The sequence below is a fragment of the Merops nubicus genome, unplaced genomic scaffold (genome assembly GCF_000691845.1).
Source record: "Merops nubicus isolate BGI_N331 unplaced genomic scaffold, ASM69184v1 scaffold14354, whole genome shotgun sequence".
Lineage (NCBI taxonomy): Eukaryota > Metazoa > Chordata > Aves > Coraciiformes > Meropidae > Merops > Merops nubicus.
Window position 1 is genome coordinate 24,785 of NW_008603678.1, and position 25,651 is coordinate 50,435.

Genomic DNA, 25,651 nt, shown 5'->3' on the forward strand with positions numbered 1-25,651 from the left:
CTTAGAGAGATGGTCTGGAACTATCAAAACCTCCTGATTTCTCAGATGATAGAGTCTAGTAACTTTTACCAGAGGAGCAATCCTTTCTATGAATTTTGTGCTCTGTTGGAAGGCTAGAGCATGTTTGAGAGAGTACAGACTGGGTTGTGTGATTTTTGTGCCATTAGTCCAATGAAATTATCTTGAGCTAAGCTAAACTGTAAATTTGAGCAGGTCTAAATAGAGCTGTTGTCTCTGCAGTCCCTTAGCTAAGTTCCGATGGACATAAAAAAGTTTGTTCATATAAATTAAAAGGATGTTCCAGGCGCTGCCTGTCCTGTTATGATCATTGATGGGATATTGTCCTATTTTAATTAAACACTGATTTTCTTAGCATGAAAAGAACAAAGGGCAGTTTTCTGTGACAAATCTGACAATACCAGGCTTGTGTATGTAATTCAGGTGCACAAGAGATTCTGCCCACCCCTACAGTAAAGCCACAGGGGGCTCATTTCAGCACATGGAATTTTTCCTCATCCTGCTAAGAGCCAATTTTGTGCCTTGTGGAATGGGCACATAGACATTTTGACCTCTGGAGTGAATGATTCCGCTTGTGATATACATACCTTTGGAGAACAAGAAAAGTTTGTATTTGGATACACAGAGTAAAAGTGGACTTCAGTTACAACCATCAAGCTTGTATTCCCCTGCTAATATCATCACAGGGCATCAACCTACAGAGTGCTCTGTCTTCTTGCCAGTGTTCGTGTTAAAGTGGTGTTTAAATAGAGATGCTTTCCTTATAGAAGTGTACTTTGAAGAGGCTGAAGATGATCACTGAAGTCAGATACTCAAACTGATTTAGCTTTTATTTATTTCCCTCTTCCTGTAGGCTACAGTTCTGTGTTAGTCATTTATCATGGAATGAAGTTGGTGTTGCCACTCTGGCATTGGGATTAAAGTAGAAGAAACTTTGGAGGAGAGGAATTAACAGAAATTTATAAGATATTGCTTACATAAATAACAAAACAGTAGTATTTATACCCTCTTATAGCACAGTTAACTAGAGTAATACATACAGTGACACTATGACATGGACTCAGCTGCCATTGCACTATACATAGCTGACTTGTTCTTCTGTTTTATCAACTTCACTCTCTGTGAGCAGCAATGTGTCCAGCAGAATGGCTGATGAGGCTTGGATGGGTGAGCTCCTCAGCCTCATTGGGCTCTGGTACATAATGGGATTAATCCCGTTTCTCATCCCGTGCATGACAAAGAGCTTGGAGTTTTCTGCCACAGAGCTTCTGAAAGAGATCCTCCTGGAGCGCTTCCGAAGGGCCTTGATAGGCTTTGTGGTCCGATAGTTGCAAGTGATATACCTGCTGAAAGCCTCCCTAAATGTTTTGTTGAAGAGTGTATAGACAAGTGGGTTCACTCCTGAGGATACATAGCCTATCCAAACAAATATCTCCATAAGCTTTTGGAAAACCTCCTTGTTGCAGGAGTTGCACAGAACTGAACTTATGTTTGTAATGAAGAATGGGCACCACATCAACAAGAAAAGAAAAAATACAATGCCCAGAACTTTTGATGCCCTTTGTTCGTTGGTTATTGTCTGCATGGACTTCCTCCCAATTGTAGATGTTCTACAGATAGGCATGTCACTGGACAAAATCTTGTCCTTTCTGGAGCCATTTAGCATAGCCACCTTTTCTGGTGAGGAGGCAGGAGTTGTGTCACGCTGAAATACTGTGGACACTGTTGACCAAGTGAAACGCTGAGGTGGCTTGTTGATCAAGTAGGCTTTCTTGCGTAGCACTTGGATTGTCAGCAAATAAGTAACGATCATGATAGCGAGGGGAATGAAGAACGCAGCCACCGATCCATAGAGAATGAAGTCGTGAAAACGATCGGGCATCAAGGCACACGTGATGTTTGTAGAGTTGCCATCTCCATCCTCAATGCCTCTGATAGGGACCGGAATAGCAATGCCTACAGGAGAAAAACCAAGTACTTCAGCATGTGGTAATCACTTGCAGTCTTGTTTTTTGGATGAAGCTTCAGAGTCTCTAAAGAAAGATAGTTCCTGAGCTCTGGAGCAGGAACAGGGTGACAGAGAGAATGTGAATTGTTGAGAGCATCACATGGGTAATTGGGCAAATAGTACTTGATGAGACTTAGCAAGCTCAGCTTTAACTGTGCCCTTTCTAAGGAGATTGGGCCTAACCCTTAGTGACAGAGGAGGCATTATGAAGTTGCCAACTTGACAAGTGTAAAACACATGAATTGCTTTGACTCCAGTTGTTAGAATTAGCATGGCTTTCCCTCTACTGAAATGTGTCCCTAATGCTATCTGCTTGCCTTCCCCCACCCCCACCCCAGGATAACCTTCATACTTTTTGAAGAGCTTTGTACTTTTTGAAATTCTGTAAATAACTAAGACTTGTGTTTTCCTTCTTATCTGAGCCGCATCAAGCGACTGGACACAGACAGCTGATTTTTTTTCACCCTGCTTGACTCTTTCATATATACAAGTAGTTAAATAGATGCCAGAACTATGCAATGTGTGTTTGTGATGCATTTGTTGTTTAAAGTCTCTTGCATATTTAAGAGTGTTTAAATGACGCTAGCTAGCTCTGTAATTCACCACTTGTGTTTTTTAAAAAAAATGTTAGCAATCTTGTCTTTTAAATGAATTTTTTATAACTGCTAAATTATAGTCAGCACTTCATTTGCCAGCAGTCTGACATTACAACAAAAACAACAGGTTCCTTTCTGTCTGGTAAAGGTTATTTGTGCTGTGTTTCCTGATACTACTTAATGAGATGTAGGGATTTACTGTATTCCTCTGCTACCCTGCTATGGAAGTTGGTTGAAGCAGCAAGAGCAAAATGGTTTACCCTTCAGACACTTGACCCCTTTCTTAGTAAGAGGTACACCTTCAAATACAGCAGACATTTAAAATGAGCACTGAACCAAATTAACCTTTGATTTGGAGAACCCTGGCTCAGCTGTGTACTTTTGTGTGGGATAAAAAAGAAAAAGTATGACACTGATTAATAACGATCAATCAAGTCAACTCATAAGTGTCTTGTCATGCTAACAGTTTCCTTTTTCTGTGATAAAACCGAGATAGCATCTTTTCTCCGATCACCACAGCTCTTCCAGAAATTCTTCTTCATGTTGGAAATTCTGTCTTTAGGCATGTATACCTCTGCAAAGAAGGTAGATGTGCCCATTCTCCTGTGCATCACTTGCCTGAATAATGCAGAATAGTTTTGTTTTCTCATGCACACAGAGCATACAGCACTATGCCTATGGCTGCCTGCAGCATGCATTAAGTTATTTGAATTATATGTTTTCACTTTCTTTAGCTTATTTAACACATTTATTTTTTTAAGCATTAAAGACAGGTCAGGTGATATCACAAAAATCAGATGATATCAAGATATCACAAAAATGTTACTATCATGAAAGTTAATATATTGGCATCCTTTATATAAACTCTTCAAGGGTTGTTATTGGAGGGGTTTTTTTGCTTAGAAGTTAGCCTTTCTATATGCTATATATGCTATATTGCCAGTACATCTCAGTCTTCAGTGTGAGTGTTACCAGCCACTCCTTCATCTTTCAGTCTTTGATGTCGTTAACTTGTTGTGGTTTAGTGTTTTTTGTTTGTTTTTTTTTTTTTTAACTTGATACGTGGGTCTGTTGTAAGGCACAGATTTTAGCAGCACCTACTCAAGGCTTAAAAATGTGTTTTGGAAAGAATATACTACCACAGGAACATGACATCTTGTATTCCTAGGAGACACGCTATGCATGCAGATAGTGTCTTCTGATTTTTGGACATTTAGGACCATGGAGAATGATGATTATCCCTACTCATTTCTTTCCCTTTCTGGTAAGCCTGATAAAGAGCAGTAGTTTAGGCAGATTTTTGTTATTTTTTTTTATGATGTAGCCATTTATGATCCAGGAGATGGACTTAGGGCAGCGCAGACGCTAGGGTCTGCTAATCAATAGTACTTGGCCAAATATTCCATTTTGCCCAGGTTTCACCTGTTTAGGACATGAAAAGCTTCTTCATTCCTTTTCCAGTGTCTGAGTCTCACATACCTATTGAAATGAGCCAAACCACGATGATTTTGATGATCGTTGTAGCCCACGAATTGTATTGACTAGCCTGGATTGGCTTTTTAATCGCAATATAGCGGTCTAGTGAGATGGCACAGAGGTGCATGATGGAAGCTGTGGAAAAGAGGACATCAAGGAACAGCCAGATAGGACACAAGGCAGTTGGTAAAGGCCAGGCGTTGTCTGAAAGAGAACAAAAAATTCATTGGAATCTGAGCTTTTGGGGAGTTTTCAGTGTCTGATTTTTCTCTTGGCATCAGTAGCTTTGAGAGCTACGGGAGCTGAGCTTTGTCACTGCCTCGGCTGGATTCTGTCTTATGTTTTAGTTAGCTCCTAACCCTCATGGTTGTTGCCATCACATTGGTCAAGCTGCTTGTGTATTATAAGCCTTTCCCTGTCTCTTTTATAAGCTTTGTGGCAAGGACTCTGGATAAAAAAGTTATTTTAAAAATGAGCCATGACTGTGCTTGGTCCTTGCGCCCTGCTGCTAAATGATTATTTTCAGCTATGTCTCCTTGGTAGCCCTATGATTCAAGGTTCTATTAAATGGAGGAGATAACGGGTCATAACCATTTATTAGTCATTCAGCCATGGTTGAATCTTAGTGGTGATCTTGAAGAATCTAGTTCACACAGTTTTAAAATGAGTTTACTGTGTCACTTCACCCAATACAGATGAGCACTAACGTGATAAAGCAGGGCTCTTGTGTCTCACTAATGAAGTGATGATTGCAATGGCTTGGATTTTAAGTCTTACAGTAGTTATCTGTCTTTAATGTTAATCTTTATAGCAGACAGACTCTGTCAACCTTATTATGTCCAAGATTAAGGTTTTGTAGTGCTCAGATTTCCAGAAGGCTTGTATTTTTGAGAGCTGAGTTTCCTCTATCAATGTTTACAATACCAAACCAAACAAACTTCAATGAAACTCTGATTATTCTTTTCTTGACTACATTATTTTCACTTCCAGGTAGTTTGTAGTGCACTCCAGTGCTAGCAGTGTTCAATTTGAGGTGCACCTTAGTGTTGTGTACCTTACAGACATGTTCTGTAGCCCTGGGGAAGAGTGTGAACACAGAATTTTTTTTCTGATGGTGGAAGTTGATCTACTAAATATATTCTTCTTCCTTAAAGATTTTATCTATCCTCAATCAGTAGGCACATTAATAGTATCACCAGAGAAATCAGTTCTTGAATGACTGTTGGGGGGAGAAGGGAAAGACGTTTCTAACAAATCAAATAGTTTTAAACTTCTTGCTCTGAATAAGTAGATCTGCATGCTGAGAATGCCATATAAGCTGACTGTTCTAACACCCAGTCTTATCAATGTGATAATGTTACAGAGTTTGAGATCAAAATTTTTTTTTTTATAATGTGACTGATAGATGGAAATTACTATGCTGGTGTCTTGACTTTAAAATTATCAACTCAAAACAATGGGAAATTCTATGAAGTCAGACATAGCAGGTACTTGTCTGCTTTCTTACCTGTGTGGGGAAACCTCACTCCATTCATTGCCAGGGATGGGTGGAGCCCAGAACCTCACCTCACCAAAGCAGTGGACTTCAGGTGAGGATGATACAGGCAGTGAGGCAGAAGGGGAAAGAGAAGGTCTGTTTTCAAATCACTAACCAGTAAACTTTAGTATCTAGCTGCATACTTCCTGAAATAGATACCATGGTTGAAACTAGGCTTCAAAAAATTATTCTCTCAGGCAGGTATGAGGAAGTTGTAATTAGTGCATTAAGAAGTGTTTACTTGTATTTAATTTTTCTGTCTACAGTTTCAGCTGGCAGTAAAGGTATGGTGTCTTTCTGAAGGAAAAAAGGGAAACCCAAAATGTCTGGTAGATCATGTAATCAGCTCTTTAAAAAAAAAAAAAAGGGGGAAAAATAAAACCCAGATAAAATAAATAATTGATTTGATGGGCTTTAAATGTTTTTACTTATTCCGGAAAAATAAGAATACTTCTTTTGACTCTTTGATGAAGGATTAGTTCAGATAAAATGTGAACAATGGGAAGTGTTCTACATCATGAAGGACTGCAGATAACACAGCTGGATTTCAAGTGAACAGCTCATACTTCTGTTGGAGAGTACTTCACGTGCAGCTCTCTGGATTATAATTGCTTTTCTTTTTAGAGAATTGCAGTGTGAAAAATTTTCTTTTGTAGTTAATTTACTCTCTGCAGAAGAAAACCCTCAAATATTTTGCATCAAATAGGTCTTTCTTTTAAATAGAAATGAACTTAAACATCCATCTGATACAAAGTAACCTTGTATGGTTTTGGGTTGTAAGAGCTTTTTTTAGTTAAGTGCAACTGAACAGAGAAAGCTTTCTCTTCTTTTTGTCTTGTTTTGAACTGAATGCAGAAGGCAGTAAGTTACCACATTCATCATTACAGCATTACGTACTATTATATCTGTATGAGATGATGTTTATTCAAACAAAATCAGAGTAGACTTTAAATGCAGTAGCTGATAAGAGTTGAAGAATATGGTGGTTATTTAGACAAAACAAATATTGGGAAACTGATACCTTAAAAGTCTGTAAGAGTCACATAGTGTCTTGGGTTTGTGCTGTGATGTTTTGCTTTTACTTATTTTGATTTGTTGGTTACACCTGTGTTAGAAACTCTGTACCTAGTGTTTGAGAGACTACTCTTAAGAGAAGATGAGCTTTTACTGCAGCTGTCTACCCGTGATGAATCTTTATTTAAGAAAAGTTTTATTTATAGGAAATACCTTGGAAATGTGTAATCCTTAAAACAAAGTACAGTATAGAAGAGCTGCTCTTGATATAAGCCAAAAGGTTTCTTAAAAGCTTGGTAGAAAGCACTGCTTGTGTACATCTGTAAGCATGATTAAGAGAGGTCTTTAAATAGACTTGGAAACCGTTTGTCCTTCAGCTATAAGGGCTGCTGAAACATCTTGCCTGTAGAGGATTTTGTGATAGGATTTTATTATAGGCTGCTGAAATGTGTTGCCTGTAAAGGATTTTGCCGCTCTTAGGTAATGATGCTTTTACTGAGATGGAAATTGGATCTTTTTAATCACTAGCTGACTGAAGCTTCAGTCTCCAGACTGGTGTGCCTGTGTGGTGTTGGTCCTCACGTCAGCGTTCAGAGCTCGGAGGAGTGCACGGACCTGCCGTTTCCAGGCTGCTGTCTGCCTCTTCCCTCCCCGGGGCTGCCTGCCTTTAGTTCGCTGCTACAATTACAGCTTCAACCACAGCTGTTCAGTGGCATGTAACTTTTTGAATTTCACCAAAGTAATTATTATTTTTTTTAATTAGAATTGCTTTATGAGGAATAAAACTTTATTATCTTATCCTTAGATTTGAGATTTAGGAAAGTAGCCCTTAATTAAAGCAATTTTCTCTGGTAGTTTGCACACGCAAAAAGGAAACATTTGCTGTGGTTCGTCATCATTAGTGAGGGAAGATTAAGATGGTGATTTTGCTTGTGATAGATTTTTAAAATTGTTTGCAGCCTAGGATGATCAAGATTGCCTTCAGATTTTTAAGTAGATGAATATCAGGAATAGAGTATTTTAAAAGATGGTATATGCATTGTCTGCCAGTAACTCATTGCCCCCCAGGCTGTGGGCAACAGACTTCTTCCTGCTGCACGCTTTGCAAATGAGAGGCTCTTTCCTATTTATTTGCTGTTTTCACTGTCGGATGAATAGCAACATTTTTTGCTTACCTTCAGTAGTTCTGAGTGTTAGAAATTTGGTTAACTCTTTTGACAGATTTCAGAGAATGTAGTTATTTCCTAACATGCCCTACTTTTTTTTTAAGAAATGAGAATTTAGCAAGCAATAAAAGCAATGAACAGTTTGTATATTGTGACACTCGCATTCCTAAATTAAAATTGTAGTGTATATTTGTACCAGAATATGTTTTGATCCCTCTGCTGAGAATAAATGATCTGCTGCTTCTGGTATTATACCAACGAGTGAGTAACAGATTTATTCATTTTTGAGTTAATAAAAATAAAAAGGGCTATAAAGTACAGTGACAGTCTATTTCTGAAGATTTTTCTGTAAGTGTACCATCAGGGCATAGAGCTAATATCTGTAGTAGATTTTGAATGCTCTGTGACATATTAGTTTTTACAGTCAGGGTCATTTGATGTGACTGCACTTTAATTCACACCTTTTCCCTCAAATATTCTTCGCATAATTAGATATCAGTCTCAAATCTGAAACATAATATTTGTATTCTGTATCTGAAAGCTGCACACAGCCATTTCATTATTCTGGAAGCATTCCTATGTGGAAGTGCCAAGAGGCTGGGTTTAATTTTCTCCCTGGCTATCAATGATTTTTCTATGTTCAAGTAGTTATCTGGCTAATGTAGCTTCCAGATTTAGACTTGTTATACATTTAAATGTCTATTCTATCTTCATTCCGGTAACTCCTCATGTTTTGCTCATGCTTTGGGCTTCTGTAAACACCTCAGCATCTTCTCCCAGTTGGTGAAGAGGCAAAGCAGTTTTTCTGGTTGGTTGCCAAATAGACTTCTATGCAAGAAATTCCAGTTTTCACCACTGCTATGTGAGAGGCTGGTCGTAGTCTTACTTAATTATAACTCATTTTGCTGCTTTCTTGTAAATTTCCTGCAAGATGAAAGATGCTTTTGTTTGACTTTTAAATTAAGATTCCTAGCATGTTTAAACTGTTGTAACCAGGGTTTAGCCCTGGATTAATTGAGAGATTAAGGAGGAATAGTCTCTTTATCAAGTTAAAAATAAAAGATTTATTAGTCTAGCAAAATGAAAATAACTTTTAAAATTTCAGAACAAAGACTCCACTCCCTTCAAAAACCTACTTCACAAAATCCAGAACTTGCCTTTTCTTCATATTGATTGCTAGCCCAATACTAGTACTTCTTATGGTTAGTTGTTTTATTTTTATTACTAATGAGGCTTTTGGCAGGAACTAAGTAGTTACAGTGCCTCTGTGTGTGTATATACATATATTTTTCATGCCTCTACACACACGTGCACATACAAGACATGCCAAGATTTTTATAAGTGACTGTTTTTTGTGGTTTTTTTTTTCAAGTTAGAAATCACTGTCCTGGTCATGTATGTTCATTTTTCTTTTTAGAAAATTGTTGTTTGAAGTAAGACTATTTTATGATATCAAGACTGAATTTTGACATCCAATTCATACTTCTGTTGAGGTAGCAGCAGTCTGTAGTATACAGACATGTAGACTCAAGGCATTTAGTGAATAAACACATTTGTTAATAAAGTGATACCAGTCTTCTGCAGCAAACAAAAGCTACTGGTGGCCTTTCTGAAATAAAGTTTATGATTGTGTTTGCTTGTTGCTCAGGCAACTCTTAGAGATCTAGCAGAGGAAAAAATGAACTCCTGCAGCCCTTCATTATTTAGAGCCCAGTGGTATCTGTATCTTAAAGATAACTGTTCAAATCTGTAAGTTTATTGAAAAATACATCTGAATTTTTTCCCATTTGTATGATACAAAAATAGATTATTTAAAATGTATTCTTAAAGAAACGTTAACAGTAAAAGACAGACTCCCATGGAGCTGCCTCTGATTAGCTGTCAAAAGCAATATCTGAAATAAAGCTGGTCATGAGAGAATACAAAAAGGTCATGCTTGTTCTGTAGTGACTAACCAGAAAGAAAATGTCACACCCAATGTATGTTCACGTAAAAAATAACTGCTTTATTTATCGTTTAGTCCGGATCCTATAGACTGAGTCTCAAACATTAGGTACACAGACTGAGGCATCCTTGGCTTGACACATAATTTAATTCTTTGGGATGCTTTATGAACCTGCTGCTTTCCCCAGGGTGGGAGAAAATCAGTATCTCTGAAACTGGTACTAGTAAAGTTTGTTGTCAATGATGCTGCCAGGGACTGTCTGTGACTGCTTATAGAGCATAGAGACAATAATAGGATAAAATCAGGTGCCCTGACTCCTAGAAAGTTGAAAACCTGTTTAGTGAAGAGATACCAGGTCTTCATTTCACATTTTTTAAGAGAATACTGCCTACAATTAGTATAATACCCAATAGAGCAGATGATAACATTGTGCTGATGCTATTAAAAATAACATTACACTGTACAAAAGGTAAGTGACCATATCTAGCTCTAATTTAGTATCAGCTCTAAGTCCTAGGTTGTTTTCAAATGGTTTGTCTCAAAGGAAAGAATATCCACAGTGGATGTACTTCCCATAAAGACATTAAACTATATTAAGGTGAGAGGGAAAGAAGATTCAGCAGCCCTCATCCAAGGGATTTTTAAAATTATAATGATGAAAAGCAAACAGGTTTTCTGTTTAAATTAGACCTCCCTGAACTGTATCCCCTATGTTAGTCTGATGAAACAAACACACTGTACTTACCAAATAATATTATGAGAAGGGCAATCGGCATCACAAACAGACCCACGAGCAAATCTGCCACTGCCAAGGACGTCAAAAAGTAGTTGGTGGCATATTGCAACTTCTTCTCCAGAGACACTGCCAGTATGACAAGTATGTTCCCCCCGATGGTGGGGATTATCACCAGGAGGATCAGCAAAGCTGCCCAACGCACTTTGTTTCCTTGTTCCTCACTTGGGTAGTCCTGCTTGGGCTCTCCTGTTACTGAGAGAGGTGATAAAGATCCATTGCCAACTCCAGATCCGTTCAAGAAAAGTAGAGGATAGGACATTTTTGTGTCCAGGAGAATATATTCAGGAGCTGTATTTTACACAGGAATTGTGTATGGTGTAAGAGTTCACTGTTCCTCTCTGCTCCAAGATGATCCTGAAGAAAGGCCAGCATGGTCAGTATGGTAAACTGGTCATCTGCTATTTTGAGATACTGTAACCATGTCCGAGCTGGTATCCTATTCTTTTTTTTTTTTTATCCTGTGCCTTGCTGTGTGCAAGTAAGTCTTAAAAATGCAAGTCTTGTCTTGTGTCCATCTCTGGTTGGTAGAGTTCGGTGGTCTGGTCTCTCCTTAATAGCCAGGTTCAGGTTTCAGATTATAGGAGACAATTCAGTAGCTGTGAAAAGTAAGCAGTGCATTTAGAGTCTTCTTTACTTTTTTTTTTTTCTTTCTACAGCAGTAAAATGTGATAGATGAATTTGGATGCCAAATGGTTCCCTTTAGACACTGTGTAGGTAGATTTGCTCTTTGTAAGTACAAACTGATGCAAAGGCAGATGCTCGCGTTGTGTATATGCAACTCCTCCTCTCCCAAGTGTCTAGTCTCCAGCAGCGTGTGCGTAGGCAGACAGCAGTTCCCATATTTTCCCCTATTAAGAATCCTATTTCTCCACAGAGGGTCACCCCAAAAATATCTTCAGAAATGATGTATGAGGTTTCCGTTTTTATGTCTGCAGTTCTGATTTATCAGGTGAGGGTCAGGAAGCTGTAGACAATAAAACAGTGGTGACAGTCTCAAGGGGACTGTAAAGATTTATGGAACTGAGGCATCTAATTTTACTCATTACTTGGAGGGGGGTGAGTAAACCGCTTGTTTCTGTAATCTGAGCAGGGCTTTCACTAAGCACAGCCTCTTCTTTCCCGCTCTGTTTCTCTGTCTCAACTCTGCTGAAGACTTAACGCTTACATTTTCCCCTTCAAGCAGAGACTAAAACAGCTGTCACAGCATTAAGCTGAACGAACGCTTAGTTACTGAGGAGATTTGACAAGTTGCAGTTTTCAGGTGAAGAAAGTCTTACCTCTTGTCTTTTAGTAGAGTTCACTTTGCATCCAGGAAGATCCTTCCTTTGTAATTTTCTTTTTCATCATGTGGTTGATTTTAAGATAAGATTTTTCACTACTTTCTGGAAAACAAGTTGTAATTTGGTTTTCATTTTTATAATTTTTCATAAGCCAGTCTCTTTGTGTGCTTTTGTTGAGCACTTATGTTTCTTCTAACACCAAGATTTTGGAAAAACTATATTTCTTACCCAGGTATTTTCTCCCAACTCTTGAGTGGAGGAGAGGAATCATTCTTGCCACATTTAAAGAAGATAGAAATAAGTTTGTGTTCTTTTTTTGCTTTCTCTTCTTTTTTTTCCTTTCTCTTCCATTCTTTTGATGATTTTACTAAAGTGATCAGCAGAGTCTTTGTGCAGCTTTCTCTTTGTTCATTAGCAAAGCTTTCAGTCTGCTGCTGCCCTTGTTTGTTGATTGACTCACTCCAGTGTATCCAGCTCCAGTGCTTGAAAAGCAGGGAAGTAGATGAGTGGGGGTTTGGCTGGAAAAGAGCCAGAGAGGGTTGATTGGTTCAGTGCTCCAGTACTGTAATGTGTGCTCCTAGTAGCTGTATCAGGATGTGCAGGTCCTGTAAAGGACCCTTCAGGTAACGGTACTGTAGCTCCTACGGCTGCTCGCTCCCTCACTTGCTCACTGGACAGAAGCACAGTTAACCCTAAAAAGTTCTGCTGCCCTGTAAACACTCCAGTTTTGATTTTTTTTTTTTCCTAATTTTATACAAGTGTTGTCTAGCACACTATTTTAAGTGTGTGTACTGTTACTTTAAATCTTTCTTTGTGCAGATGGTTTTTATTATCATGAGTATTCTCTTTCATTACCTCCCAACTTTCAGTCGCATGTGTGTATGGTCTCTAATGTCATCTTACAGTTCTGCATTAAAATGGAAATAGACCTCACTTCCAAGGACATTAGCTGGATAGGTGTGTAATACAATCTTTGAGTTTAAGGCCAGAAAGACCATGAGATCACGGTCTGACCCCCTGTATGTTATCAGTCATGAGCTACTCGTGCTCACCAAGCTTGAGGTGGGAATTATCCTCAGTGAACTGTGATTCAATTTATATTTGTTTTTAAAAAAAATTAAAAGCATTAATATCTTTAGGATACAGCTACTTTGGGGCCAAAGAAAAAGCTGCTGCCAGAAATTAATAGAAATACTTGACTTAAAATTTGTTCAGCTTATACAAAAGAATTTCCAACAAAGTATTTCTCACTTGTTATTTTTCCCTTTTAAAGGAAATCTTCAGTAAGATTCTGTGCTATAATCATTTACAATTGACTTTCAATATCTTAATTCCTCAGAAAAGTATATATGTTAGGAAATTAATTACAATAGCTGGATAAATCTTTGATTTCCTTATCTGACCACCTCCCCATTGTCACCCCTAATAGTACTGAGAGAGCAGAGTATATGAAAACATACAAAAAGCAGAAATTGAGACAGGACAATACTGTATTGGGCTAATGAGTTTTGGATTAATTTTTCCTTAAGTTCAGCTATGTCTAACGAGCTGCTGTTTCGTTTCATAAATCTTGAAGGCTCTTCTGGCATTAATCAAACTGTACTTGAAGTCTTTACCAACATTTCCATTGGATTAAATGCAGCCAGTGTTCACTCTTTCTGATTATACAGATGAAGCTTGTTTTCCATCACTATTGACACTTGAGCTATTTTTTTTTTCCTTGTTGAAAGATGGCTAGAATTATTACCACTTTCTGGAGATGGAGCTATTAGCAGTATGCCTGCATAATAAATGGAAAAATAACCCCCAGAAAATGTTCTGGAGCAAACCAACCAAAGTATAGTAGAAGATAGATTTATCTTTCACTTCAGTCATCTCCTTGTGGGTGTATGCCATGTGCCAATTTTCATGTCACATCTCTGAATAAAAAAACAGAATTAAAACTTTCAGGGAAAAAATAGACTATGAATCTATCAGAACCATCTGCTAATCATCAGCACCAGTTGCAGGTCAAGCTTGTGTTGAAGCTGAAGCATTATCTTGAAAGTTTTGGTTTTTTATTTTTTATTTCAAATTTTCTCTGTCACAGCACAGTAGACACTAGCTTTCAATCACTTCGGTCAGTGTAGGGGAAATATCAGAGTTATAAACATGTAATTTTGTCAGCTTAAGTTCTATATTACCTCTACGAATTTTGATCACAGATCTTACCATCTGAGAAGCATCACTGTTGGTTACTGCAGTAAAGAACTCCTTTTGGTCAAAGTGAAAATCAAGTGTTCCCACTTCTCTGGAATGCTTCAGTGGATGTTATAATGTCATTTATATGACAGAATCATCTCTTTAGCCACTGCAATGGCTAAATTAAATAAATTGGGAGGGGGGAGGCACCTTGATGAAGCACCAGCTGAAGGCTGTACCACTGCCTGTAAATCGTTCTGATGAAAGCTGTATAAATGCATTCATACATAATTAAAAAGAAAAATATATATTTTAAATAGAGATGAAAATAGTGGTTTCTTAGGAACTCATGTAGGAAGATGATATGAGTTTAGCTGGACACAGGCTTGCACAGCATGTATACTTGCTTGGTGCATTGCTTTCATTTCAGATGGCTAGAAAGCTTATCTACCTTTTGGGATGTTTTTTGAACTTTCCCAGGTTTGAGTCATTTCTGAGAAACACATCTTCCTGTATATCTAATACAGATCTGCAGCAGGTTCTTCACTGCGTGCCTCTGGCCAGGCTTTTTGTGCAGGCCACTCCCCTGCCCCCTTGTCCAGTTCCTCTGCTGCATTAATGAGTGTTAAACCCTAACTCTTGGTAGACACCACTCTAGGTCCGCTGTAACCGGAATATTTGAACCATGCATAGGTGGTTTTTTGTTTCCCACCTCTTGCTGTTATTTCTGTGTTCAAATTGCCCATAGGATTTTATTTGAATGGAGCCATGTGCACACTGGATGTGAGCTGACAGTGGTGACGGTGTTGTTCAGTCGGTGCTTATCCCTCAAGTTCATCTGCTGAGCCTGTTGGCAGCACTCAGACTCAGCCTTCTCACAGTGGGGGGGCCTCCTTGAATTTCTCATTTTTAGCAAGTCTTTCTTAGGCAACCAGGAGGCGTTTCACAGAAAAAAAAAATTCTGGAGGAGGCTGTGTTGCACTGAGATAGCTGCAGAAATTCCTGGCGCAGGAATAGCTCAGATCCTTTTTCTGGAGAGAGAGAGTTGGGGTTTACATCCATGCTTAGTCTATACTGAAATATGTCAGTTTGTTGCCTTTTTCTATGCAGGTTTTCCATCTTCTATGTTTTCTCCTCTCTGCTGCACCCCACCCTCTCTCCAGAAATTACTGCAAATTGTGCAGTTTGTTATCTGCATTCCTCCTTTATTAACTCATTCATTGTTGAAATGAAACTATTGTCAAGCTTTCCTTTTTTTATCTGGCACTGCACTACTGTGTCAGCTTGTGGAAATAGCTCTGTATCAAATGATTAATTCATGCCCAATAGTTTAGAAAGTCACAAATATTTAGATTTTTTTGAAATATGACTGGGAAGACTTAATGATGAATTTAAAAGATATTTAACATTGTTCTTTAATTCTCTGACGTTTCATTTTTCAATGAGTTGTAAAGTCCTTAAATATTTAGACTAAAAAATAACTGTATGTTAGTGGTGCTTCAAACACTTCCATTTTTAGTCTCAGTCACAAGACCAGTGTGATTTTTTTTTATTATTATTCTGTTTATTTACTTATTTATACTACCTTATATACATATACAGGATTTCATGTTTAAATATTGCTGAAGTAGAAAAGACAGTAGTTATCTAACCTTCAGGATGTGGAACTTGCAGAACTGGACATAAACTGTGCAAAGGTGTTTGGATGTGATTCTAACTGGGCTGTGGTCTAAGAAACTTAAGTGGATTATGCTTCAAAATGTGGCAATATGAGTTTTTAATGTGGTGTTGCGTGCCTCTTGGAAAAAAGATTCAAGTGGATTGTTAAACAGAGTAGATGAACCTAACAGCATTCCTCAACTTTTCAGTGGCCCAGTAAGGCCCTTTTAGGCAAAGTCTACTAAGAATTAAAATATCTGCAGATGTTGCAGTTGTATTTACCTTCAGAAAAAAAAACAATTAGTTTAGGTGTCTCATAGATTCTTAATAATGCTGCTGTAAGAAATGTTGCACAGTGAAAAGGAAAGACAATTTCAGGGTTCTCTACAAACTGGGGAGAACCTTCCATGGCCAACATAATGGGTTGAAAGGAGAACTGACCACTTTCCCTGTCCAGCTGATCTGGATGAGCTTGTTCATATTCGTCTGTGTTAGTGATAATCAACATCCTGGGGTTTATTTTGTGAATATTTGCACTGGAGGCTTAAAAACTTTTTCATGTCTCTTTGGAAGTAAGGAAGAATCCAAAACTTTCTTTCATTTCCTAGAAATTCTAGGGTGCTTACAAGCTAAACTATCAGCTTTTATAGTGAGAATGTAACATTTATGCATATATAAATATGTCACTTATAGTTAATGATGTCCAGGAGTTTAACATCCCCAGGAATTAGATAAAAGTTGAGGCTAAGACTAAGGTAGTTGGCAGGAGTTAGGCAGCTCCTTTGCGTTCTCTCTGGTTCTGTTTTCCCTGAAGAAGCAAAATCCTTAGCCACACAGGGTGTTTGTTTTTTTTTTTGTGGAGGTTTTGAGAGTAACAAGTTGGTGAGTAAAACTACTAAAATGCTAGCTGTTATGTTTTGATGAGAATCTCTCCTTACTGTCTTGATGTATCTTTATTTTTTCTTTATGGTTTTGTTTATGAATTCTAAACCGAACCAGAGTCTTGGAGGAAGTCCTTCCTTTGCAGCCCACATATCACAAAAGTAAAACTTGCCCTGGTGTGGGGTGGAAACAAAGCTGTAGCTGACTACTGTGCTGAAGTCTTGCAGAAGAAGCTTTTTGTCTTTTTCAGCTTCTTGATTCATTTAATTGTTAGTAACGGAACAAAGTTGAGGGTAGTTGTGATCTTTTTCTGTGGATGGGTCTGAGTTCACTGACACCTGTGGTTTGGTGGCTTATATAGGAGAAGCTGAGCAATTTTCAGATGAAAATGAAGGAAATAATCAGGCCATTCTTTTGTGGTCATTTTGCTGTTGTAGTAAAATGTAATTGCAAAAGCAAACTGCTTGAGCAAAAGCAGTGTTAGGAAAAAAGGAACCAATGCATTAAAGATAATTTGGTTTTTAAAAATAGACATTGCCTATCTTTGTAGGATATATGGCCCAGTTTAGAGACTTGCCTTAGGCTTTAATCTAGGAATTTTTAGATCAAATTATTAGACTGTGTTATGGGAAGGTCAGATTAAGGGACTATGGTACATTGCTTCTGTCTGCAAAATATATTAAACATACTCCAAGCTTAGAATTCTTACTGTGACTTTTATGGGGGTGGGGAGGAGTGTGTCTGGAAATGTAGTGGGCAGAAGTTTCATCTCCAGATGTTATCCTGGTATCCCATGTGATGCTATTTTCCATTTAACTTGTAGTAATGACAGATGTCCATATGAGGACTAAGAGTAGCCTGTTGCTGAGTGTGACTTGTGATAAGCCACTTATCTTTTTTTGGTCCTGTTTTTAAGTTTTCTCATACTGCTTGTTACTGCTCTCTTTTCCTACCAGAGGATTCAACCTGGTAGCCACACAGATTCAGCCATCAGCACAACAGAGTGGTGGAGGTCTCCAGCAGAGAGCCAGAGTGGGATAGACTTTGTTTGGGAACCTGCATGGGGCTTGGTACCACTGAGGTGGAAACCTCCTCCATCAGCAGCAGGACTGCCCCTCCATTGTGCTGAGTGTCACCTCAGCAGCTTGTGTGGCTGTGCTCTGAGTGAAGGGTGAAGGCCTCCAGCCAGTGGGAGGAGAACGTGGTCATGTTTTAAATATACTCCTCAGCTGGATTAGCAGTTGGAAGTAATGCCAGCGGAGCATAACTGCAGCCTGTAACTGCTTATGAGGGGTTTTTAATTTTTCTTTTGATCACTTGGAAGAATTGTTATGCGTATTATAAATTTTATTAAGTGCAGGTTTGGTTTTATGTGGGCTAACCTTTGGCAACAGCGTGTGGGACTTGGTGAAGTGCCTCAGCAATAAAGCAAGCAAGCAGATGTTATTAAGCATTGATGCCAACAACGCTCTTGGGTACTGAAGTCCTGTTCCTCTGATAAGCATTTTTACAAGACTCTTTAGCTTCCGCAGCCTGCTAGTGGTTCTGCCTTCTACTTCTCTATTACATGGGAAGGCACTTTTTGAGGACTGCAGGTTCAAGAAGACTGCGTTACTGAGAAAGTGCTGGGACTCGTTAAGTAGCTTTAACTCCCCAAGTAGATGTACCCCTGTCAGAATGTTTGACTGTTTTATGGATAGATTTCAGATAGAAGCACTTAAAATAATGACCACAAATAAAGTACATCTGGCTAAGAATTCCATAACCAATTAGCATACTTTCATCCTGTTTTAATATTAAAAACTGTGTTGGAACTTCTGAGCCTGCAGAGTTGTGTCCAAGTTAATGATCCTATAAAATTGAGCTTTCTGAACAGGAATTTAATGATTGATTCGTCAAAGTACATAATCACATCTTTGTCAGAAGATACTTTTCTTTTCTTTGGCTCACAATTGCCTGTGTAACTCTTGCGGAAGTAAAGCAAACACAAAGGTGTTGAGAGTCTTTGTGCAAGAGCTTAAATCTTCTGTGCAGCTGAATGCTTGGGCTCATTTATTATAGGGTTTGTTATTTCTGGTCTCTGCATCAGCTCATTTTTTAGAAAAAACATTGTCAGCCTCCAGACTGTTACTTGAGTAAGAGACTGCCAGGTAGTTTTAAATGTGCATTTTAGTTTCTAACATTCACTTCTGCATGATTGCAGGACCAGAATCATTCAGTTTCCCAGATCTTTCCCATGTCTCAACATTTGTCATCCCAGTTATATCCTAGAGGCACCAGAGTTTCCAGCAACTTTTTGTTTGCTCCTCTCTTCTTTTTTGTGTTAGGCTATTTGGTTTTGTGGTTTGTTTGAGGCTTTTTTTTCTGTTTGGAGAAGAGGTTTTGGCAAGGTGGTGGTGGTAGATGGGATTCTTTCCCCATGTGGATGTTTTAGGAGATGTTTAGGAGAAGTGTGAAGAGGGGTTTAGGACTCACTATCAGAGGAGACTATGGGAAAGTGTTGAAATGGGAAGACGTAATAGCTAGAGTTGGAAACTCAACTGATGTTGTGTGTAGTGTATAACTGAAGTATTGAGAGCGTGGTTTTATGACGTGTCTTCTGTCTCCAGTCACAATAAAGGAAAAGAGTGAACTAGATTATTAATTCAGATCTCTTTTACTTGTATTTTTTGTCATTCAGGTATTCATTTAAATAAAACAAGCACTGGAGTACACTCTGTAATGGTTTTTCTGTCTCTTGAGTTGAGTGCTTTGATATCCACTTAATGATCCTAGATGATGCTGTAATTCCTGTGTACAGCAAGTACTGGCACCACCCTCCAACCTCCATCTTTCAGTATAACAAGTGTAAAAAAGGGAAGGTAAAACTAAGGTGTTCTTGTCTCTTCCTTGGTACGTTGCAGTCTGCAGTCAGCTCATAGTCGAAGTAAACAGCTTGCTGGATTGCTTTTAGGATTGTGAACGTGACCGTTAAAAAGCTAGTCTGGGCTGCAAGACACAATGAGATGAAGTGAGTAACCAGATGATGTGCACTTTGAAAACAGACTTAATTAAATCACTTGCAATTTATAGTTTCCTGTCTTTCTTTTTCATGAGCATGTCCTTGCCGGACACATTCCTGCATCACTGTTGTGTTTATGGTGTCATGAGACTGGGTAAATTTAACAGATTAGCTGTGATGGATGTGCTTGCAATGGCTATGAGTTCAGAATGCAAACTCGTCTGATGCAGAGGTGCTTTTTACAAACAGTTTTGCCTTTGCTGCATTAGAAATGCTGAAATTGGCAGTGTATGATACTATGAAGTGGTGTGTGTGGCATGAAAATTAGCAGAGTGATAAATACAGCTACAAAGACGAGTTCTTCGCCACAAGAGAAATACCCAAGACTGTTTGTATTGGCAACATGTGCTTCTTGCTGTAGGAAATTAAGAGTTCCCCTTCATCTCCCCCAGCACTGGGTAGAAGGGCTGTTGCTGTAGTGACCAACAGGAAAGACACTGGTTCCCAGCTGGCGGGATATGGAGCTCACACTCCCATATCAGATCTCTCAAAAGGCAGCAACATCACAGCGTGATATTGTTGGGAGGCAACAGCAAACATTGCTGATAAACTGATTGAAGTGTGAGTTGCATCAGCATTCCCTCACATGCTTTGATTTACAGCACTAGGTGGGGAAGAGGAGGAGTCAGCAGAAGCAGTGATTGCAAAAGGGAGTTTGTGGCCCACCAGCCTTGAAGGCTGATGGAATATGGAGTTGGATTTTGTCTGCTGGTGGGAGATTTAGTACTGCATGTCTCATGGAGAGTAAACTTCTGCTAGTGGAAGGTGTCACAGCAGCATGATTTCTAGAGATAAAGACCTCAGTCTCAACAGATAAGTCATTCTGCTGGGTCATCTTTTAAATGCAGAAAGTATGCACTAAAAAGGAAGACTTTAGAAGTGGGAACTCTGTGTGATATCTGCAGTGATAGGAAAGTTTATGCATTTGTGCACATCCTTGTTCTTCTCTTGGTCCGTTTGTTCCAACCCTCTGCTTACGTTTTGAGAAATGCAAAACGTACAGTGTGGAAGGACAATTTTCAATTTTCCAGTATGAACAGAGTAAAGCCTCCATATTTTGAAGAACATAATAATAAACAACATTCTTTTTTGCCTTTCTTTAGGACTCCTGAGCAGTGTCCAAGTGTGGTTTCTTTGCTGTCAGAGAGCTACAATCCCCATGTGCGTTATGGGGCTGCCATGGCTTTGGGTATCTGCTGTGCGGGCACTGGAAACAAGGTGAGGACCAGAAGAATCCGTTTCCCGTGACTGTTTCTGCTCTCTCGTGCCACAGGCATTTGTGTGGAAGTGTCAAGCATGCAGATCAGGTTTCTCACATCTGCACGCTGCTAGCCACCTGAGGTGGAGTAGTACTTCCTTACATTCTTTCTCCTAGGCCCAGGGATTCTTCTCCAGCTTGTACAGAATAGAAAAAGTAGAACAATGTTTTTATACAGTATTGCAACATTCTTGGAATTTTGTCTTCAAAACTTTTCTTAGACTTTTCTTACTGTCAGGTTGCCACTGAACTTTAAATGCATGTTCAGTACTCCAAAATCAATACTCCTTTTCCCTTGGAGTTATCTTTTGCAGATTGCTGTAGGGGGGGCAAGGGGGTGCCAGTGACAGGAAGACAGCAGGTGCTTTGCATAACTTGGAGCTTCTTGCTGCTTTCCTGTGATACATAATTCATGGAAGATCCACGTAGCAAAGCCTGGTGCAGGGAAACAATGAAATTTACTGTAGTGTCAGGTGTGAAGTTCACAGCCACTTAATTTCATTCTCACTTAATAAGTGTGAGTGAAGGATGATCTCACAGATTATAGCAGGGACCTTTTAGTGTAGAAGGATTCCCACTTCTGTGGAAAGCAAGCAGTCGCTGGGACAAGCATTACATAAACTTGGAGCTAAGCTTGCTTTGCATCACTCACGTGTATATAATCTGTACTGGTACAGAATCACAGTTTCAAAACAGATGGAAGTAATATTTCATACTTCAAGTCTTTGATAAATCTCACACTAGTTTGTATCATCACTTCCTCATCTAGTATTAAACATTTGGTCTGTGGCTTTTGCAAGTGAGCATTCCCCAGCACCTTACTTGTGCTGTGAAATGCACAGAATGCTGACGTGCACTGCCTGACTGTTTTAGTGCCTAAGGCATTCAGACCTAAAAGCAAACTAAAAATCCTATTTTTATCCAGGTTGCTTTATTCTCAAGTGGAAGGTGGAATCAAGGATCTAATTATTTTTAACCTGCTGCATCTGACAAGTTGATTTAAGTGGAAATACTTTTAGTTACACAAAGAAGTCTGTTTTATTTCCAGATACATTGTGTGATAAAGGTCTAAACCATCTGATTCCATACAGACATGTCTTTCAGAGCTTATATTAGTAAGTTTTAAAGGCCCAAATATATTCATCTTCATAAATTGGAAAGTTCAGCTTTTTGTCATAGTGGATGTTCCATACATAGTACTGAATGTGTACCAAGGAATGAGTGAGTCACCTTCAGGTGGAGAAGCACAGCTTCTAAAATAGCTCAATTGGCAAAAGCAGTCTAAATGAAGACATATTATTCTAGAACTTCTTAGAAATGGCATTTTATGTAAAAACAGCTTGTTTTAAAAAGCCTCACCCTGACAGAAGTGACACTGAGAGGGGCCTGCACGGGGAGACTCAAGAACTCGGCTCATTTGCTCATGTCCTTGGTCTAAATATGGAGAGGAGAGAGCTCCATATGAGAGACTGCCAAGCAATTCTGTCTGACTTCTGTTATCAGAAGGTCACATAGTAGCCTAAAAGAGCTACCTGAGCTTCTTAGGGTGGGTGTCTGTTATCTCTCCTGTTCCAAAGAGTATCCAATAGCTTGCTTCATGTGCCTTTTCAGAGTGCTTTTGGAAAGCCCCCTGTGTTGTCACAGACCAAATTTATCTGTGCAGCCCATGGCTGTGCAAATTGCCATCTCAGGTTTATTCCACCTAAGTTTGCAGAGTGTGGTTGCTGAAGGCTGGCTGAACCCACTAACAACATGCTGCTTTTGAAACAAGTAATCTTGGTCCATCCTGCCATCTTTTGCTGTCTCATGTCCTGCTCCCTAGTGAGCTGATTCAGACACAAATTCACAGAAAACTGACCCAGATAACAGCAACAAAAAAGGGAACAGTTCTCTGTTGAATTACTGAGCTGGAACAGCTCACTGAGAGGTGGGACAAGGGCTGCAGCTAGCACAGAAGAAGCAGAGGGACTGGACAGCTGAAGGGAAACTGAGGAAGGAGAAAGGCCTCATTTTGGTAGCAGCAAATTTAGAGGAGCTCAGTTGTCCTGTGTAATGTGTGCCGAGGACCTTGCATGGTTAGAAATGAATTTGTCTGTAGTAATTCTATGTAAGTCATGGCTTGCAAAGTGGCAGAACTGTAAATGGAGATGAAAAAATGTGCCTAAAGAGATGATTTAGTCTGGGATCCCTGAAAATTGCTCATGCTGGTCTTGGGTAAAACTAAGCGGCATTTATTGCAATAGTGTCTCTCACAGCTTTCCATAATCGATGACCGTGTTGAAAGGAAAGTTTATTGATAGATCACTGTGGATCATGTTCCTGTTGCACTTAACGGGGAAGCTACTGAATTTGAAGTAGCAATAGAGCATTTTGAAATGTCTTAAATACCTAGATATATGGGTGCTCAGAGGCAGCCCTACTTGATGTAGGTTTGAAATAAATCCTTTCATGTGATGCTCAGTGTTACTGATTCTAACAATAAAGCGTAAGGCCAAGAATTTGGGACCTGGATTGTTCTGCCATCTCATTTTGTAACCTCCAACACGTTGTTTGTGGTTCACTTGTTTCTTACACCAAAAATGAAGATAACGCTGATGTATTTTGTTGGGAAGAATGGCAAAGAGAGTGTATGAATAATTTATGTGTGCTATTTAAGGCATGTCAGTAGTTCTTACGTGATGAATGCACCTATTGCTTACAACAACCGTTGTTTATCTGGTGCCCTGTTTCTGCAGGTCGATCTTCTTCCATCACTCGTGTTGTTTTTTGTTTTGGTTTTTTTTTTTCCTTCCTGATTTTTAGATTAAAATCCACAGGAATAGAGATTTCTGCTTCATTTACCAAGAAGAGGCAAAATATATTAAAAAGTATATCTGGTAGCATCAATCTGGTAACCGTCCATTAGGGTTCTGAATCCTGGGATACTGAAAATAATATTATTAACATTGCAACTGCTTATTTCTTGGGTTTTTTTAGGAAGCAATTAATTTGCTTGAGCCAATGACAAATGATCCTGTGAACTACGTACGTCAAGGAGCTCTGATTGCATCTGCCCTTATCATGATCCAGCAGACTGAGATTACCTGCCCAAAGGTAACATGACATACCTTACATACCAGCTTGTTAGGTGGAAAAATGGTCTTGGATGACAAATCTTTAGTGCTTGGCACTGCGCCTGTACATAAAGAACCAGCACTGAATGCACAGCAGGAAGCTCCTGCATGGATCAGAGTGTGTACTTTTAGATGGGGGAGCAACACACAAAACATGATCAAAACATGCCTGAGAGGTGACCACGTCATAACTTTAGGTGTTACAGGGATAAATGCCCTTTCTAAGGTCTAAAAGCACGTTGTAATGGTATGAACGTGACTGTCTTACACCAGCCTGCACTGAGGCCCATATGCTCGTGATTTATGTGAACACCATTATTTAGTAAAGAAGTTGGTTTTGATGATAGCACACTTAATTTTGAATGTGGCAACCCTGCAGGGAAGTGCTGTTATAGCTGTTTCTTTTGTAGCTGGTCGTACACTTTTCAGGTGAACAGTTTCTGCTGTCAGAACTGGTTTAGTGGCTTTATAGCACTTGCATTTTTTAATGGAGTTTTTCTTTCTGCTCAGAAGGCAAAAAGGGCTGCACATGCTGTGTTTAGCTTTTAAAAATAGGTTGTCTTGTGAATGTATGACAGATGATGATATGCAAACATTTGTACAGAGTAAAAGTCTACGTTAATAGGAGCTCTGGGGTTCCACACTTCATCTGCTCTGGTGAGCGCTGAGAGCAGTAGCTGGTACTTTGCTACTCCTCTGTCGTATGAGAGTTGGTTTTATTGATGTCACGTTAGAAATTGAACTGTGATAAAAACAGCCACTTTTTTACTGCATTTGGATGGGGAGAAAGGAAAAAAAAAAAATTATTTGTCCAGTGGAATATTTTGTTTGGGAAAGTCAGGGAAGGAAATCTACAAATGCAGGTGTTTGGGTATTTCCAAGTCACAGAACATGAAGATTTGCTGGCAGTTAGTTTGTTCCTTTGAATTATGTAAAAATAACTTTTTAAAAAAATTAAAAAAAAAAAAAAAAAAAAAAGAAAAAAAAAAAATTTTTTTTGCCTGTGCTTGGGAGAGGCTGAATGTAAAAAAAAAAAAAAAAAAAAAGGAAAAAGATGAATTTCTTTATATTATCAGAATTGTAGTTCAACTGAATAAGCCTGTGCAGAGTTGTGCTGGAACCCCTCAACTTCCCAGGTACAAAGTCTCTGTAATGTGAAGGTTCATATATCTCTATGGAAAGAAACTGCTCTTTGGTTTAGTGTTTCTTCCTTGTCAGGTGCTTGGAATGGCATGCCTCAGTATAGGAGATGAGATTTAATCATTCTGTGCTCCCCTGATGTTGAGCAAGTTTTATATCTCTCTGCTTCCCATCTGCAATAAAATAATACTTTCTTCTATGAAAGAACATTATAAGAATAAATTCATTTAAGCTTGCATAGCACCCTAATCCTCTTGGGATGGGAACTGCAGACTGCTGTGGATCAGACATCTAAGAATTAGGGATTACTTGCTGAGTGTGTCTATTGGGAGTTTCAGTCTTTTTGAGATAATAGGTGAGAGTCTGTGTCCTAAAGAGAAGTGCAGACAGGAAGACAGCTGGGAAAAATAGATTATTTGAGGTGTGTACTAAGTCAAATCTCTTTCCCAAAGAGGCCTGGTAAACTTCATTTCAGAGGTATGGAATACATAGGCTTGTTAAATGGGTGATTAAAATAGTTG

General features: G+C 38.9%; 2 protein-coding genes across 2 annotated transcripts in view; one reads left to right on the plus strand and one right to left on the minus strand.

Annotated features, from left to right (window-relative positions):
• Positions 1 to 25,651, plus strand: part of PSMD1 (proteasome (prosome, macropain) 26S subunit, non-ATPase, 1) — a gene marked incomplete at its 5' end in the record, with an annotated part of 68,839 nt that overhangs the window by 22,912 nt on the left and 20,276 nt on the right. The window contains 2 exons of the mRNA XM_008938761.1: positions 20,723 to 20,837; positions 23,854 to 23,970. Coding sequence (XP_008937009.1) covers positions 20,723 to 20,837; positions 23,854 to 23,970 — 232 coding nt within the window. The remainder of the gene's footprint in view (positions 1 to 20,722; positions 20,838 to 23,853; positions 23,971 to 25,651) is intronic.
• Positions 844 to 10,815, minus strand: HTR2B (5-hydroxytryptamine (serotonin) receptor 2B, G protein-coupled). Its single transcript, XM_008938760.1, has 3 exons — positions 10,506 to 10,815; positions 4,102 to 4,302; positions 844 to 1,974 (listed from the first exon to the last, which is right to left on the minus strand). Exons 1-3 carry the CDS (start codon positions 10,813 to 10,815, stop codon positions 1,094 to 1,096), a joined length of 1,392 nt encoding a protein of 463 aa, XP_008937008.1. The 3' UTR covers positions 844 to 1,093.